At 48.8% G+C, this 18106-nt stretch overlaps 1 protein-coding gene across 1 annotated transcript in view; it reads right to left on the minus strand.

The window, feature by feature from the left end:
• The window catches only part of GDPD1 (glycerophosphodiester phosphodiesterase domain containing 1), a 995260-nt gene that overhangs the window by 69853 nt on the left and 907301 nt on the right, over positions 1-18106 (minus strand). The window contains exon 9 of the mRNA XM_069615147.1: positions 14603-14654. Coding sequence (XP_069471248.1) covers positions 14603-14654 — 52 coding nt within the window. The remainder of the gene's footprint in view (positions 1-14602; positions 14655-18106) is intronic.

The raw sequence follows: 18106 nt of genomic DNA on the forward strand, positions 1-18106 counted from the left end.
GAGCCGTTTCCTGTTCGAGCTCTTTGATCATCTTACAATGATGTATAATTATAGTCTGAATTTCTGCCCACCCCTTCTCCTCTATGCCCACTATCTTCGAGTGCTTTCTGAACATCCTTGGGGAATCCCCTTTTAATGACCAAATAGAAAAAGGAACTGATCGGTCCCACTGGTCTCCAGTCTCTACTCACCACATCTCCTGCAATTTTAAAATGTACTGCGCGGGGTCTTAAGCATCCCCCATGGTGTAATGCATTATGGAATGCAAGTCTGGTGTGTCAGGGAACGCCCACCGCAGCTCGTCCCACACTTGTGCTCTCATATTATTAAAGGGTGGCCCATCCTCCACATCATCATCTAACGTCACTCCCATATACCCTGCCTTAACCCACACATCCCCAGCCTGATCCCTAACAATTTCTACAAGCAAACTTTTCATGTCTCCCACTACCAAAGGAATCCCCACTGTCCGCTTCTCAAATGCATACATCCACTTCCTAGCCCCAGCAGTGAGGGGCGGAAGTGTTTTAATTAAATTATTCTTGTCCATCCGAGTTCAGGGCACATAATGCGCTCTCTCCGGGCCTTTATGTAATAATGGCAGCTGCATGCCCACGCCTTACTCTCTGTTCATCACTTCCCCTTTTCCTTGCCACTGCTACCTGTCCAAATCTTCTCCTCAATCGTGGCGCACACAAGTTCTCTACTCTCGGTGAAACCTCTGGTGCCTCCTATGCCTCCCCCCATCCACAAATTCATCCATGCTGTCCCATTCTCCTTCCTCTCCATTTGCGTCCCTGTCTGACCTCACTGTTCCGTAAACTACACTCTCCGCCCCTTGATCGCCAACAATCCCCTTCTCAACATGCACATTCTTTATTACAGTGCTGTCCAGCCTAAACAGAATGTCTCCTGCCTTCCACTTGTCCAAAGCCCATCCCTGTTTGCCTTCCCCGTCCTTCACTGCTCTCAAGCAGGCCAACTCTGCTTGTGTTGCCTCCAATGCTTCTTCTAATTCTTTCTGTGACTTACTAGCCCGCAGTATAATCGTGTTAGGTGTTGAGTGATATGGGGTGGTGCTGTGGCGTGGGAAGCCACATATGTCAGTTTGGTGTATCCTGTAGCGGGTCAGGCCGCGAGCGGGTATAGCCCTACTTGGGGCACGGGGGACTGGGTATCATCCGGGGCAGTGGACTACACTATTCTTGGGGTTGGGATGCTACCATCCTGGGGATTGGTGCTCCTCACTGTCCTCAACATCCTCTACCATCTTCCACAGCTCTAAAATCTCTTCTCTTTTCTGGAGTTTTTACCTTTGTATTTAGCGGTTAGAAACGTGCTCATGTGTTCCAATATATCTGTTGTTAGTACCCTGTTCTGGCAAAGGGAGGGTCATTCCCTGTGTTGTTTCTGCCACCCATTGTTTGTGATATTTCTCTATCCTACCCTTAAAAAATGGCAATGCAATATGCATGTACTCCAACAGAGTCATTACCCCCATATTGACAATTGTATTGGGCCTCCCAAAACATTTTTAGTTATGCGCCGCGCACAATGTTATTAGAAATGTCACTACCAGTCCCCGTCCCCACCTCCCCCTATTTGCACCCTCAACCCCCCCCACGCACACGCCCCCACTTTGCATGCCGAACACCTGCACCGCCTCTGCAGGCCCTCCCTTCCCCTCCACCTACTACACAATATTTCAACACAACAAAATAACAAGCTAAACGATAAGCCAAAATAACCAGCACTACCTTGTCTCCTTCCCCCACCCTGAATATATTGGGCACAGGAATCCAAGCTAATTATACAGAGCTCCTCTCCTACTTTTGTATCCTCTTATCACAATGAAAATATGGCGACACCTTCTCCCCTTACTCGGAAAGGATTGCACACTCCTTTTTATTCTCCTCTCCTCCTCGTTATCCTCATTAATAATAATAATAAAAAACCACATCGAAGGAGTAGGCCTACTTCATCCTAAAAACTCAACCTTTCCCATTAGTTTTCTGTATGAAGAGTCAGCATGTTCAGTTGGGTCTGGTTTGCCAAACTAACTCTGGTGAGGTGTTTAACCCCCTGGCTGACTGAAGGTTGTCATATAAATCTCTCAGCCTAGAATCAGATTAATTCCTCTGGCACATTATGGGTGCCCGAACTGTAGCCCAAAAGGTGGTTTATTGTCATCAGTGGGTTAAAACTTCAAATAGTCCTTTTTAGGTAAAGGTCTGAAAACCTTTTCCTGTACCACTACTGGCTTTGACAATTTCAAAGTAGCCGTTGACAACGGCTTCAAAATCGGTGCCTATTTAGTCCGCGCCAATTTAGGTAGCGACTTCGACTGTTCCGATGCAGAGTCAGCAAAGGCGTTGAAGTTGTCAACTTCTTGCACTTCTTCAACGGAACCCTAGATGACCCAAGTTCCTAACTCGTCAAAGCCCTCTACGATTTTTCATCAGATCGGGAACTTTCTCGATGCAAAACCGGCTTGAGGCTTGATTTCATCTTCAACTTCCCTTTGTCATCCTTTTGAGGAGCGACAGGTTTATGGCTTTTGTGCTCGTCTTTCGAGGGGGTTGAGGATGCATTGTCAAAAATGTTAAGCATCTCACTATGAAATGCGTCCAATTTAGCAGGGGAATACGATTTCGTAGGACAACCGATTACCTCAGTCGAGGAATCACTGCAGGTTGAAGGTGACCTATGATGTCTTTTCTTGGCCTTCTTCAAAGAAGACGAAGAATGACGTGATTGACTTCTTGATCGAGATCGTTTGGATTTTTTGCATCGGAGAGAATCTCTCGACTCATCTGTCTTTATTGAACTCTTTGAAGGTGACTTCGAAGTTAACTTCCCCACCGCCAATTTACCTTTACGCTCCTAGTCATCACCTGATAGGAGCCACAGTCGGAGGTACCGTTCCCGGAATTCAGACACCACAGACATATGCGGTGGGGGGCGGTGATCGACATCTTTGACCCGCAGTCTTGGCACTTCTTCAAGCCCGACTTGGGCATCGATGGTGTCGACGAAGAAGTCATTTTCTAACGAAAATCAATTTCACAGAAGAACCGAAGCACGCAGTAATTCTCTTGAAGCGTTAGCTCGGGAAAAACAGAACTGAAGCCAACGGGCGCTGCGTGCGCTACTTATACTGATCATGATGGCAACCGAACGGAGGTCCCCAAAGGACATCGACTCGACGAGACGGTGCAGACAGCGCCCCCTGTCGAAAAAAATAAATAATCCAAAGCAGCTGAAGCCAGAGATAAATATCACAAGATGAGGAATCCATGGGAGGACACAATCCATTCGAAGCAGAAGTGGCTGCTTGAGCAAAAATGCTTCGTGGACTTGGATGTTTCGAAAGAAACTCTGGATCCATTGATGAAGGTCTATATTTCTTTGTGAAGTCCTTGTGGCCTGCAGGAGTGGTATACAGTAAAATACGCTATTCCTGACTGTGGTATGAAAAGGAAGGCTTGGGCCCTTAGGGGACCCCTTATCCAAAATATCCGTCAAGTCATCCTGTTCATAATCGACAGATGACCTGCCTCAGCCCAGTTATTGTATTACCTTTACCATCACTGATATATAAGAAGCATCAGTGTGTCCTGTGCCTTCAGAAGCACCAAAATCAACTTCTGGAGAAGTATCCAGACCACTTGCATCCTTTAGGGTGTCCACAAGGCCGTTCATTCTTGATTCCTGGGATATTAGCTCCTCTGGAACACTAGGAGTGCCATACTCCAGGCCAAAACCATAATTCAAGCTTTTCTCCTCTACCACCTCCTCCTCATAAATAGAGGCCATAGACTTTAAAAAGTCTCTCTTGTCTTACGGTTTGTAAACATTCATCTCTTCTTAAAAGGACGTTGAGGGCCTCGACTCTAACAACTTCGACATCGATGAACTCTACTTCAATATCTTTGACAGTGTCGAGTGAGTCGGAGGAGTATCCCTTCGAGGCGACTAGGCCATGAGTGGCGCACGAGATGCATTTGAGGACTTTGCTCTTTTAATGCTTTGTTAATATAAACGTGTGTTACAATTCCCTCGTTAGAGCGACTTTCCACTTCCGCGAACAACTTCTCCTCGCTTTTATGTGTACGTGAGTACAAATCAAACTGATTACAGTTACCGGCAAAGTAGTCCTGATGATTTGGAGTACGGAGCTTCTCTTTACCTACTCCACAATGCCAGCGGCTGCTTCCCGACTTGATTTTTTCTGCTGCAACTAGTACTGGCACTCTTGGAACCCACACCCCTTCTGCCGCATGGGTGTCTCCAATCAGGTCTCATTAAGGGAGGGTCTTCCTCTCTCCAGTTTCCCTCGGCTTGCTACTGCACATGGGCCTTGGGTGGATGCACAACTTCAGCTCTGCATTCACAGCAATTAGCCGCACCTGGAAAGACTGCCTGTTTCTTCCAGTCTCTCCCAATGCAGCCACAACCAAACAGGGTTTGTGAGCACAGGACCACCTCAGAGCTTGCAGGTGAAATCTGCTTTTCCTTCACTCCAGCATCCCTTTTGTGGTCACACTTCCTTGTAAACTGCCAGCCTGGTGCTCTGCTTCTTCTACTTCTCTGCTGAAATTCCAGCTCCTGCTCCAGCTTCCTTCTACTGCTCCTTTCTGCTGCAACCTTTTATGCCACTCAGATGGGTTAATTGGCTTCAGGTATAGACTCTTAGACTAATTGCCTGAACTTGCCAAAAGCTATTAGGCCTACTTCCCTGTCCTTGGCTCCTATATGCCCCTCCAGCCCTCTTCTTCGTCACAGTCACAGAGATTCCATTTTAGATAGGTTTGTTTTCTCTACCTCTTTAAAATGGCACAAGGCCATCAATTTGGTGGGGTTACAGGGAAAGTTAAAAAGGGGTTCTTCCCAGTCTTCTTGGTCTGATCCCCCACCCCGCGCCACCATGTGATCCTCCCAGTGCACCAGCCCCAGGGTCGGGATCAGAGCGCCTGCCTTCCCCTGGCCACATGAGAAGGATCCCAGAGCAAGTGCCTGGGGGGAATCCCATCAGATTCTCCACAGTTCTCAGTTACACCTGCACCTGGGTTCCCGTCTTAGAGCATGTATTTATTTATTTTTGCCATTTATTTACAGCACACAAAACCCTCAGGTATCTAGGAGCCAGTTACAGAAGTGCTTGATCGAGAATATGCAGGAACATACATCATACTGGTAAAGTCTCTCCTCGTGTTACAGGGAGCTACATCAGACATGGATACATGGGACAAGGTAGGTGTAAATATACATACTGGTAAAACCTCTCCTCATGTAACGGGGAGCTACATCAGACATACATATATGGGACAAAGTAAGAGTAAATATACATACTGGTAAAAGCCTCACCTCATGTTACAAGGAGCTTCATCAGACATGCATGCATGGGACATGGGTAGTGGGGTACAATCACTTAAAGTGGAAAGTACCTGTGGGAGGTGTAGCAGCAGCAGAAGTGACTCTGATAGGTACAGATGGCTTGATATTAACCTGTTATTGTAGTTGTAAATCCCCAACTCATGGAGCAGTGGGCTTATTAAATAATGCATGATAGCAGCTGTGCTAGTAGGTAAAATGCGTGTAAAGCACGGATAGGCAGGGCATGAGTGATGAGAACGAGGACTATTGTATGCGTCTAAGGAGCAAGTCACTTACCTGTAACTGTTGTTCTCCAGCATGGGTCTGGCATGTATTCACATGCTCATGAATATTCACCATCGTCAGGCTGGGAATCCTCGGTAAAGAAAAAATCAGTTTTGTTTCTGATCTGTCTTTCTTAGTAGTTACCAATCACTGATCTCTGGGTCATACTGCCCCCAGCCAATGACTGCCCTCTCCCTAAACCCAGCCTCTGGCAGCCATCCTCAGATTTGGTAGCACGAAAAGTGGCAGTATGACCAAGTGAAGAGCCGCAGAGGGGTAGGCGGGAGGGTTCGCATGTGAATCCATGCCAGACCCATGCTGGAGAACAACAGTTACAGGTAAGTAACTTGTTCCTTCCCCAGCATGGGGTCTGGCATGGATTCACATGCTCATGAATAAAAGAATACATAGCAGTACACACATGCACAACCACGGGAGGTGGCAAAGGCTCAACATTAAGCATTACATCCAAAACTCAACATTAAGCAATTCTTAGCTCCTCACCAGGCTCACCTTAGGCGAACAGGTTGCGCAGCACTGCTTGGCCGACCCTGGACTCCTCCCTGGAGTCCCAATCGACGCAGTAGAATCTTGTGAAGGTGTGCGTCGACCTCCACGTAGCAGCCCTGCAGATATCCAGCAGGGGCACACCAGACAGGAACGCCGTGGTAGCAGCGATCGCTCTGGTCGAATGGGCTCTCGGACGGCCGGGCAGCGGTCGGTTTGCCAACCGGTGACAGTGCATGATGCAGCCGGAGAGCCATCTGGAAATGGAAGTCTTCGAGAGCCTTCCCTTGATTCACAGATCCAAAGTTCACAAACAGCTGTGACGTCTTCCGAAAACTCTTCGTGCGGTTCGCGTAGAACTTTAGCGCTCTAGCTACATCCAGAGAGTGCAAAGCCCTCTCAGCCAGCGTCGAAGGCGACGGGAAGAAAAGTGGCAACACCAAGGGCTCGTTGAGGTGGAAGTCCGACGGCACCTTAGGGATGAAGGAGGGGTGCGTCCTCAGCACCACCCTTGTGTCATGAAAAGTCAAGTATGGAGGCTTGCAAGATAGGGCCTGGATCTCTCCCACTCGTCGTGCAGAGGTGATGGCCACGAGGAACGCAGTCTTCCATGACAGGAAATTCAAAGGCGCCGAATGCATAGGCTCGAATGGGGCCCCCCATGAGCCTGGTCAGCACCACATTAAGCTCCCACGCCGGGGCAGGAGCCTTCACCAGCGGGAACGATCGGAATAGTCCCTTCATAAATTCCTTCACCAGGCGATGAGACCACAAGGACGCCCGTCCCGTAGTCCTGGTATATCGGGAGATGGCAGCCAGATGTATTTTGATGGAGGCGTGAGCCAGTCCAGCTTTGGCCAGCGACAGTAGGTACGGCAGTACTTGAGGGGCTGTAATCCGCAGAGGGTTGATCTTCTGTGCACGGCACCAGACAGAGAACCTCTTCCATTTATGACCGTAACACTTGAGAGTTGAGGATGCCCTGGCCTTTGCAAGAATCTCTCTGCAATCAGCCGGTATATCGTACCCTCCAAACTCTAGTGCCGCAAGGAACCAGGCCTGCAAGTTCAGTGACTGTGGGTCGTGATGGAGAATGGCGCCTCCTTCTCTGGAGAGAAGATCCGCGTCCGCCGGCAGCTTGACTGGTGGGGACGTTGACAAGTGCAGAAGGTCCGGGAACCAGATCTGCCTCAGCCACGGCGGTGCGTCGAGGCTCATCCTGCACCTGAACTTCTTGAGCTGGTTGATGAGGCGGAGCAGCAACGGCAACGGAGGGAACGCGCATAGAAACAGGCCGTCCCAAGGGAACGAGAAAGCATCGCTGATGCTCCTCAGATGTGGGAACCTGCTGGCGAACCTCTGGCACTTGGAGTTTGTCGCCGTCGCGAACAGGTTGATCTGGGGTTTGCCCCATCGTTGGAAGAGCCGATCCACTTGATCTTGGCGCAGTTCCCACTCGTGGCACGAGCGCAGCTTCCTGCTGAGTGAGTCGGCAATGGTGTTTTTTATTCCTGCCAAGTGGAAGGGAACCAGAAACATCCCCTGGGCGACGGCCCAATGCCACAGATCCTGGGCCTCCTTGGATAGGGCTGGGGATCTGGTGCCCCCCTGCTTCCTTATGTAGAACATCGTGGTGGTGTTGTCGGTGAAGATACTCACCACTTTGTCCTTGAGGGACGGAAGGAACGACTTGAGCGCCCAGAAAACTGCTCGGAGTTCCAGGATGTTGATGTGGAGAGGCCTCTCCTCCGGGAGCCAAAGGCCTCTTGCGTGGAGATCTCCGGTGTGGGCCCCCCAACCCTCCAGAGAGGCGTCCTTCGTCACCGTCTCCTGAAACGCCGGGGTTTGAAAGTCCGTGCCTGTAGTGAGGTGAGCCCGGGTGCCCCACCATAGGATCGCCCGACGGAACTCCTCGTCGAGAGGGATCCCGTCCTCGAAGCAGCCCGTCGCCTGAAGCCATGGAGCGTCGAGGAACTCCTGTAGCGGACGCATCCGAAGTTTGCAAAGGGGTACAAGGTAGATGCATGAGGACATCATCCCGAGAAGGGACTTGATGGACCTCATCCTGGCCACGTCCGTGGCTAACAGGCGCCGCACCTTGCCCAGGATGGTTTTGGTCCTCTCCTCTGAAGGGGAGGCCAATTGCCCCACTGTATCGAGCTTCGCTCCCAGAAACAGTGCTACTTGCGATGGAACCAGGTGGGATTTGGGGTAGTTGATGGCGAACCCCAGCTCCGTGAGTAACCGGACGGTCCTCGCCGTATGTTCGACGGCGAGTTCCCTTGTCCTCGCCCGGATTAGCCAGTCGTCCAGGTAGGGGTAGACGTGGATCCCCTGCAGGCACAGCCGCGCCGCCACTGGTGCCAGGCACTTGGTGAAAACCCTGGGTGCAGACTTTAATCCGAACGGTAGGGCTCTGAATTGGTAGTGGCGTCCCTGAATCATGAACCTGAGGAACTTCCTGTGCCTTTTTAGAATGGGGATGTGGAAGTAGGCATCCTCCAGGTCCAACGACGATAGGAAGTCGCCTTCCTCCAGCTGTCCCAGCACGTGCTGGAGGGTGACCATCCTAAAATTCTGCGCCTTGATGTATTTGTTTAACCGACGCAGGTCCAGGATGGGGCGCCAACCGCCTGTCTTCTTTCTGACGAGGAAGTACCTTGAGTACACTCCGGAGCCCCGGAGCCTCCTGGGGACGAGCTCTATGGCACCTTTCTTGAGCATCGCCTTTACCTCCAACAGCAGTTGAGGGACGTGATTCTCCTTCCTGGCCATGGGAGGAATGCGAGGGCACTTCTTTTGGAATTCCAGCGAGTGCCCGTTGGCCAGGGTGTCCAGCACCCAACGATCGGTGGAGATGGACTCCCACACTGATGAACTTCATCAGCCGGCCCTCCCACCGGGGTGCTTCGGTGGGGGCCCCACGACACGGCTGGGTCAGTCTTGCTTGGAGGCGGCCTTGCCTCCTTGGCGACGACGGCGGGATCCCCCTTGCTTGCCGCGACCTCTGTAGGCCTCCTGGGAGGAAGAGCAGGCCGCCTGGCGGTAAGTGGAGGAGCCACCGCTGGATCCTTTGGAGGCACCCTGTCTGCCTCCGGAGCTCCAAAAGGGCCGTCGCTGTTGAAGCACCCCAAGGGCCCGGGCCGTCTCCGAGTCGGTCTTGATGGCCTGTAGAGACGCGTCCACTGCCTTACCAAAAAGGTTGTTGCCGTCGAACGGCATGTCCAACACTCTGGTCTGGACGTCCTGGCGAAAGTCTGTCGCCTTGAGCCATCCTCGTCATCGGAGGCACACCCGGTTGCCCAGTTGGCGAAATCCGGTATCGGCAATGTCCGTTGCCACCGTTATGGCGTGATCCAACGCCACCTCGCCTTCCTGCAGAATTTCTACGGCCTCCGCCCTTTTGTCATCAGCAGGAAGTCTAGCAGGGGAGCTATCTTGAACCTTCCTGTCGTAGCGGGCTATGATCGCTAAGGCATTGGCCGCCTTAATCGTCGTCGCCGCCGACGAGATGACTCGTCGTCCCATAGAGTCCAACTTCTTGCCCTCGCTGTCCGGCGGGGAAGTGGAAGTTGAAGCCGCCGCACCCGCTGCCTTCTTCTTAGCCGCTGCCGAGACAACCGAGTCTGGCGTGGGCTGGGCCCTGAGGCACAAGGGGGCGGCATCGGGGACTAAGTACTTCTTCTCGTACCTGTTCCTCTTGGCGGGTGTTGTGGAAGGGTTCTTGAGGACAGCAAGCCCCTTGTCCCAGATGTCGTCGAGTAGAGGCACCACGAGGACCGTCTTCCTCTTGGCCCCTCGTCGTTGGTACAGAAACCCCTCCTTTTTCTGCTCTTCAGGGTAGAGCTGGAAGAGCTCGGATGCCCTGGTTATCGTGGCGTGGAAAGAGCCAACCTCGGCGGCTGGAGACGCCCACGGGGTGGGGGGGTTGACGACGGGATGTCTGCCGTGTCATCGCCGCCGTCATCGTCCGTCCCCGTCGATGTATCCGTCGCTGTATCCTCTCTCGGCGAGGGGGATGAGGGGTCCACCGGTCTCGCAGGTACGAAGGGCGGAGCGGGGTGGACTCTCCTCCGTTTGTTCGGAGGGCTTCCCGACGGCCTGGTTCTGGCTCGTCCGTCGGGGTGCGTGATAATCTCGTCCTTATCTCGGTACATAAGGATTGGATTGCCAAAAAAATGGCCGCCGAGCTATCCTGGGGCTCGGGCAATGGCTGCGACGGACGGGATGGCCGCTCCACTGGGCCCTGTTCGTCGCCATCGTCGCTATCTTCGCTCATGTCAGCGGGAACCGTTCCCTGGGATTGAACCTTCTCGAACCTCTCATTGAGGCTTATGAACCTCTCGTTGAGGCTTATGAACCTCTCGTTGAGGCCTATGGACCTTTCGTTGAGGCCCTTCTCGGTTTCCACAGCTCCTCCTCAGAGGCTGATTCCGAGTCTGTAATGGCCACTGCCCCCCCCCCTCTTTTTCAGCCGGGGGCTTCACGGGGATCTTAGCGATGGGCTGGAAAGAGGATTCCCTCCGCGGTGGCAGGGATACTCTGGGCCCAGAGGCCGTTTCCATTGGCGTAGTCTCAGCCGGTTCCGCCAGGGTCGCAGCGACCACTTCGGTAGAGGCCTTAGCCGGGTGGATCAAGGCCCTCACCACCTTAGGTGCGTCCTGGGCCTTCGCCTTGGGGGAGGGTCAGCGCCTCGCTCCCCCTTCGAGATAGACCGGGTCCGCTCCAGCGGCCTACCCAGGTTCTCAGACTTCCTCTTCCCCGAACTAGAGCGCTGGCTCGTGGTCGAACGTGCCGGGGAAGTAGCGCCCTGCCTGGCAACCGAAGAGCCCGACCTTTTGGCACTCACGGTGCCCGCGGACTTGCGGTGCTTGGCCTTTTGTTGGGCCCCCATTGCCGGGGTGCCCTCACAGGACTTAGAAGACCGCTCGGACTTCTTCTTCGCCTTTTCACCTGCTGTGCCCTTCTCAAGCCAGGTGGCGAGGCGGGAACGACGATCTTGTTTGGTCCGTTCCAAAAGGTTCTTGCAGAACGCACAGTCTTTATCCACGTGCGTCTTGTCCTCATGAAGGCAGTAGAGACATTGCGAATGCTCGTCCTCCTTGAAAACGTTATATAATCCGCATCCAAGGAGTTCCTGAACAGCTTGGATCCGGGCGTCAAGCTTCCCTTGTCCTGCGCCATGTCCGTTGAGGTAAGCCGCAGATCTTCCGGAATCCTCCAAGAAGTGTAAACTCGACGAAAACTTCACCCTTGAGGGGCGTAGAAGAATTTCGAAACGGGACTCCGTTATCGGAAGTAGAAACGGTGGAGCTTGAGGCTCGATAAAACCGAAAAAATTAGAAAATCTCCTGAAAAAAACATGAAAATGCAGTGAGAGCTAAACACGAGGACTCCCAATACTTGAGCGTGTGGTAAAAATCTGAGGATGGCTGCCAGAGGCGGGGCTTAGGGAGAGGGCAGTCATTGGCTGGGGGCAGTATGACCCAGAGATCAGTGATTGGTTACTCCTAAGAAAGACAGATCAGAAACGAAACTGATACTGATTTTTTCTTTACTGAGGATTCCCAGCCTGATGACGGGGAATATTCATGAGCATGTGAATCCATGCCAGACCCCATGCTGGAGAAACTCAGGTTACTAACAAAGGGAGCAGTGTGAAATAATGGGTAAGGAAGCTGAATGCACTGAAAACTGTACATTTCAAACGGTGCAGACAATAAATGAAGTCGGTTAAATAGGGAGAACGCAGAGTATAGTCGTACGTATATCAGTGGCATGTAGATAGCAATAGAAGGAAAGTCAAGAGAAATGGAAAGGTCCCATCTAGGAGCGAAAGTCCACATGTTGGCTCGAGTGTAGAGTTTCATTGCAGCGGTTAGATTAGAAGCACATTGACCAGAGCAGCAGGACGAGCAATAAAGATATGGGGGGGGGGATAGGTCGAGCAGAGGGTTAGGGGAGCAGTTTTTGGTGAGGCGTGGCTGAACTCATTCTAGGCACAGCACAAAGATGAAGGCCAGCGTAGGTTAGGGGCAGAGGCACCCAGCATAAGTTAGAATTGGGGGTCAGCACAGTAGATGGGGAGAGGGATAGATTTTTGCTCTCTTACCTTCAAGTATACTCAGATAACGAGCATTGGCTGGCACAGCACTGCACCGCCAGCCTTGCACCAGGTGAGCCAGGCAGACATGCGGATCCCATCCAGGTCTCAGACAGGCCAATACAGGAATCATAGACAGCCTTAGTATGGAGCCTTCGTATGAGGCCAGCTCGGCCTTCCGGATCCGGGGGCACTTTCTTCTTACGGGGAGCCAATCGGATGGCGAGTCTGCGCTGTACAGACCGCAAATATTGAAACACCTGGTACTGTAGTAGCTTGATACTGAGAGGGTTTAGCTTGGAATCAGGGAAGGGAGGAGCAGCAACCAAGGAATGTTATAAGATAATGCTTAGCGGACTCTGGGAAAAGATCTGTTACCTGTAGTAAGATCAATTGATTAATATTTTTCCCTTGGTAGGAGAAGGGTGGAGACATATTGTTTGTCAGCTTCGACTGGGCAACTGTGATAACCCACCTTGTTGTGCTTTCTGAAAATGGGAAAACAAAGCTCGTCATTAGGGGGAAGGGTGAGAAGGGGAGAGGGGAAACTGTTCTTCGGGAGTGATCGGATATTTGCAGTGGTCAGTGCTGTGTTCTTGTAGATGAAAATAAAATAAAGCTTTAAAAGGATACACAACAATTATCATACAAAACCCTACAATTAAAAAAAATAAGGTGCTTAAAATTAAATCAATGACTAAACAAAGAGGATCATAACTACACTCAGTATATCTCCCGTTTGGCGATTGCATGGTGTATGGGGCAGCCAAAGGGGTCAGACCCCACCACCCGCTACCAGATGCGAGAACACTCCCAACAAAATGAGGACAGGATTAGGTCACAGGGCCAGCACAGCACCCTAGCACTTACTCAGACCCATAGAGTACCCCCTGGCCTACTTCACCTGTGGAGGATGCTGTGTATACTACTGCAACATGAGTGCTTGGTCTACCTTACAGGTGTTATCGAACCTGTGGCAACAAGGAGAATCCATTGGAACCCTGTCACCGTCCATCAGAACCAAGTTGTGAAAACTAATGCCAAAAGAAACACACAGTCTGTTGGGGAAAAGAGTGTTGGATTAAGAATTCTTTGTTTTGACTTGTCAACTGACTACCCATTGCTTGGAGTCGGCCCACATGAGCTGCATCTTCTGTAGACTCTGCTTGGACCTATGACAACAACATTACACTATATATATATATATATATATATATATATATATATATATATATATATACACATATATACATATATATACACACACATACGCTTCAACGAATCTTCATAAAACATTCCTACAAAAATACAGAACTGAGTAGGAATTGTTTTAGAAGGTTTTGTGGGGTTCCGTTTGGAGCATGGCAAAGTTAAAGGGGAGGCCCTAAGAAATGTATTCCCCCACTCGTTTCTCATAGGAAAATGTTTGCTCTCTCCTACAACCTAAAAAGCGGTAACAATTTGCACAAACCTGTATGAGTACCCCACGTCTGGCGCAATTCTTTTATGCTTTGGACAAAATCCATCAAGCGGAAATTGATTACCAATAAGTGTCTATGGACATCACACAAGACTTTTGTGATTTTTAGTAAGGGGCAACAAGACTGACTAGTTGAAAAATCAATTTTTCCCCAAACGTGTCCCATTATTATTTGCAAGCATATTGCAGACGCTCCAACCCTAGGCAAGATCAGGGGGTCAAGAAGGGATGCAATATGCCTACAACATAGCATTTATTTCCCCAGAGCTTGCAGATCTAGCACCTTAGCCACAGACGGGCTCAGACCCTACCGAGGGCCAGCTTAGACAAACAGAGCATGTTTGTTTCTATGGACCGGGCCTGGGTGCTAGTGATAACCTCAGACCCATCAGGGCTGCTGTGCATGGTCACAAGCGTTGCCCAGTGGCCCTTTCAGGTGAGTAACAGGTCCTGCCGGGATAGTGGGAGCCCAAAGACATGCCATGGCTACACTAAAGGTGCTCAGGCTTTCCCCAGTCTAGGTGACTGAAGACCTGCATACCCATGAAGTGAACAAAGAAGGCCCAATGGCCCCTGTAGGTTGGTTAGTGGGGTAAGGGCCACAGCCAAAGACTACACCCCAGGCAAGGAACAAAGTGGTATTGGGTGGTAGTGGCCACAACAGGTGGTTTGGGGTGCCTGAGCCAGTCCCCCATTGGGCTTTGCTTGGGGGCACTGGGGCAAAGCTGAAGGGTACAGATGTACACCCCACATCCGTTAAATCCCATTACAGTTTTCACAGGCAATGAAATCATTGCAATGTAGTGTCCATCACTACGGCTGTACTATTTGTTAAATTCTACACAACATACCTGTATGCCTCTTGCAGTAAGGTGATCAAACAAAGCTTTTCTCATGAGCAATCTGAAACAAGTAAGAACAGAACATATTATAAGCCACTTGGAATTCTCGAAGTGGTGGCATTTCAAGAAAAAGGGAAAGTAGGATACATTTACACCATGAATCCTACCTAACCCATGGCATTTTCATACTGCTAACCTAGGGAAACAATACCATTCAAGCAACTGCTTTTTACGAACTGTGGGAGTGGTAATGCATGCTGCGCTTTTCACACCACCTTCCCTCTAAACCACACTGTCCCTCTCAGGATGCTGCATTTGTATAAATTGCATGAAATGATCCAAGAAAGTTTGGAAGGAAAACATTTGTGTATGCAGAGGAATCAAAGAGCCAGTGAAAAACATAGTATTCACTACTTTAATTAATTACATTCTCAAAGGTCTTGTCTGGAGAAAATGTAATCTTCGATTCAGAAAGGAAATCGTGCATTCACCCCAAATCTGGCAATGCAATTGGGGTTAAAACATTCCTGGTTGCAAACAAGTTAACTCATTTTATGTTGTATTTTATTGACAAAAAATTAAAAGGGACAGATCGGATCATAAATACAACCGATCCATCGTTGAATTAAAATTGAATATGTCCTACAATTAGGCCATCAACGATAGGCTTGTCTGGTGCAATCATTTTATGCAGTCAATTGCATGCATATTCAAAACCATTACATATTTCCTCAAGTCTTATTAAGATAAAAACATGTTTTTAGTGTCAAAAGTAGGTATCAGTTCCGACCACATCCCTCCTAACAATGGTATTCTCTATTCTCTGTAGTCATAAAATTAACATTGTAGCAACCATAGTCTGTACTACCAACAAAGGGATGAGAAGTTGAGCACATAATCCCGACAAAATTTCACAAATGTCGGTGCTACCACTAACCATTTTATTATTCCAATAGATGATCTGATTATCCGTACAGTTGATGGTATAAAATACTAATGAACAACATTTAAGGACATGTTTTGATAGATTATTTTATTTTTTTAATTTAATTTGCATTTTTAAATCGCTCAGACAGCCCGGGGGCATCGAGGCGCTGTTACAGGATTGTGGCTCTTAGTTGTGTATCTATAACGGGCTTAATACCCGGAGGTTTCTAAGCACGGACCCGGGGATCGAACCTATGTTGCTTCGTGTCGTCTTGTTTCCAAGGCGAGCACGTTGCCGCCGAGCTATCCTCCCGGGGGCAGATTTCGTCAATGTTCATCTCCAAGTACCTGATCATTAAATTTCTTAATTCACTAATCAACATTAATGTTTCTGAAATGTATCATTGAGTTGTCGTTAGCTGAAATGCAGTTTTCAGAGATTGTTGATCTTTTATGGAGATTTGTGGATCTTATAGATTGTGCCATCTTTGGATGTTGGAATCAAGATTTATTATTATTGGGTTCATCAACTCTCTGCTTCATAAATTGGAAGTCTTGATTGGGAACAATAGACAAATTCTCAGTAAGATAGAAAGATACTGTTGCTAATTTCATCACTCAGCATTTGAGCATCATATCGCTTTAGTAAGTACTTGAAACCGCATTTAGCCATTTTGGCAATGCATGATTGCATCAGCAAGGATGAAAAGTGCCCGAGATGAAATTTGTACAACATAGCATGTTACTACTTCCCAATAAATTAAGAGCTACACATTCATGGACCAAGTGTTCAGCCTGACTCTTAATATTGGTTGGCTAAATATGTATAGGATTGTTGCTTGCTCTTACATGGGCATTTCACAAACCTCATTGGTCTTATTATATTTGCCCACCAATAACAAGTTTGTTAGGTAGAGCTCATCCTCCGCTTTGCTTATATCACATTTTGTCAGGGAATCCACATCTTTACAGACCAAAATAAAATATGTATGCATTGTTCCTCATGTAATAGAGGACATATATGATTTGATAATGGTGAAAATGTAAACAAAAAATAGGTGTCGACGAAAAGCTACTTTCCTGTAAGGGTAGATCTCGAGTATTGGTGTATTTTATAAACTCATATACTTTTAAATATCCCAAACCATCAGGCAGGGACCCACTGGAACATTGACATCATAACAAATTGAAAACTAGCATTTTCTATTGTTTAATCAGAATCTACTTGAAGCCTGTTTGTACCTTTAAGAGCACTCGAAGCACCAGTCCACTACTTCACAATTTGTACAGACTACCTGTATTCCAAAATCAAAACCCGACTCTTAGATTCTTAACACACCACAACATACCCCAACCCTAGCCTCGCTGAGGAGCATATAATATTATTCCCCAGTATTGACTTTTTAAAGATTCTCATCCTTTGAAAAACAGATTATTAAGCAGTATTATAAACAATACAAACATGCACTAACATATCAATACATTATTTTAAAATCAGCAGCAGATTGTTGCTTCCACAAATGATGGAAGGTAGGAGGTCTTGCATGAAAATAAATTCCCCAGCAATCTTTTAATGACCTGTGCATCTTCTCATGCTGTCCAGCCAGTAATCATTAATGAACATATATGTACCTTCCTGCACATAGATTATTTATTGGAGAAGAGTGCTCGCAAACAGGTTGCAGCCTTGACACTTGTTGACTGCGTTGATACAAGTCCTGGTAACTGTTGGGTTGCTTTCCAGATGGAGAAATTACTTACCAGTAATATTCTTCATATGGATTCTTCTCCCATAGATTCCTCATCTTGATAGATAGCTATCCAGCATCAGCTGCTCGGAAAACGTTTTGACAGGGGGCATAGTGCCGCTGGATAACGTTGTTGACAACTCACTCGTATACGACCGCGCCATTCCGCGACAATGGATATGATCATTGTATAAAAGGAATGCACTATGCCCCCTTACCTCAGTTCCCCACTCCCCCCCCCCCCCCCATGTGCTCAATCTAAAAGAGGGAACATGCAGTAATGGGGAAAGACACAAACAATAGCTAACAACACATGCTTGCTTACCTTTTTCTTTCATATTTCAAACTTTGAAACAAAGCCAGAAGAAGTCGGGCAGCCTGGCAACCAATTGCTGCTCCACAATGTAGCACTGTGAGCCTCGCGTCATCACACAGAGAAATGTGACGACAGAATGCGATTGAGAGCGTGGACTTTCAAGCGGGGTAGGCTGGGAGGTGGATGATGAATCTGTGGGTGAAGAATCCATAGAAAGAACATTACTGGTAAGTAATTTCTCCTTTAATGGATTGCATTCTCCCAAAGATTCCTCATCTTGATAGACACCAAAGCAGTGTTCATGCTGGTGGAGGGATGGAAGTCACACCAAGGAACTCTGGAAGACCACCCTACCAAAGTGCATGTCTTCCCCTTGAGCAAGGTCTAAGATGTAATGCTTGGTAAACGTGTGAAAAGCAGAGGAGACCGCAACCACTCTGATAGAGTGGGCCATAAGCCCTACAGGAACCTCCTTACCTGCATTCCGATAACTTTCAGAAATGCATACTACTATCCAGAGAG

Source organism: Ambystoma mexicanum, chromosome 9 (assembly GCF_040938575.1).
Source record: "Ambystoma mexicanum isolate Mex_15411 chromosome 9, UKY_AmexF1_1, whole genome shotgun sequence".
NCBI lineage: Eukaryota > Metazoa > Chordata > Amphibia > Caudata > Ambystomatidae > Ambystoma > Ambystoma mexicanum.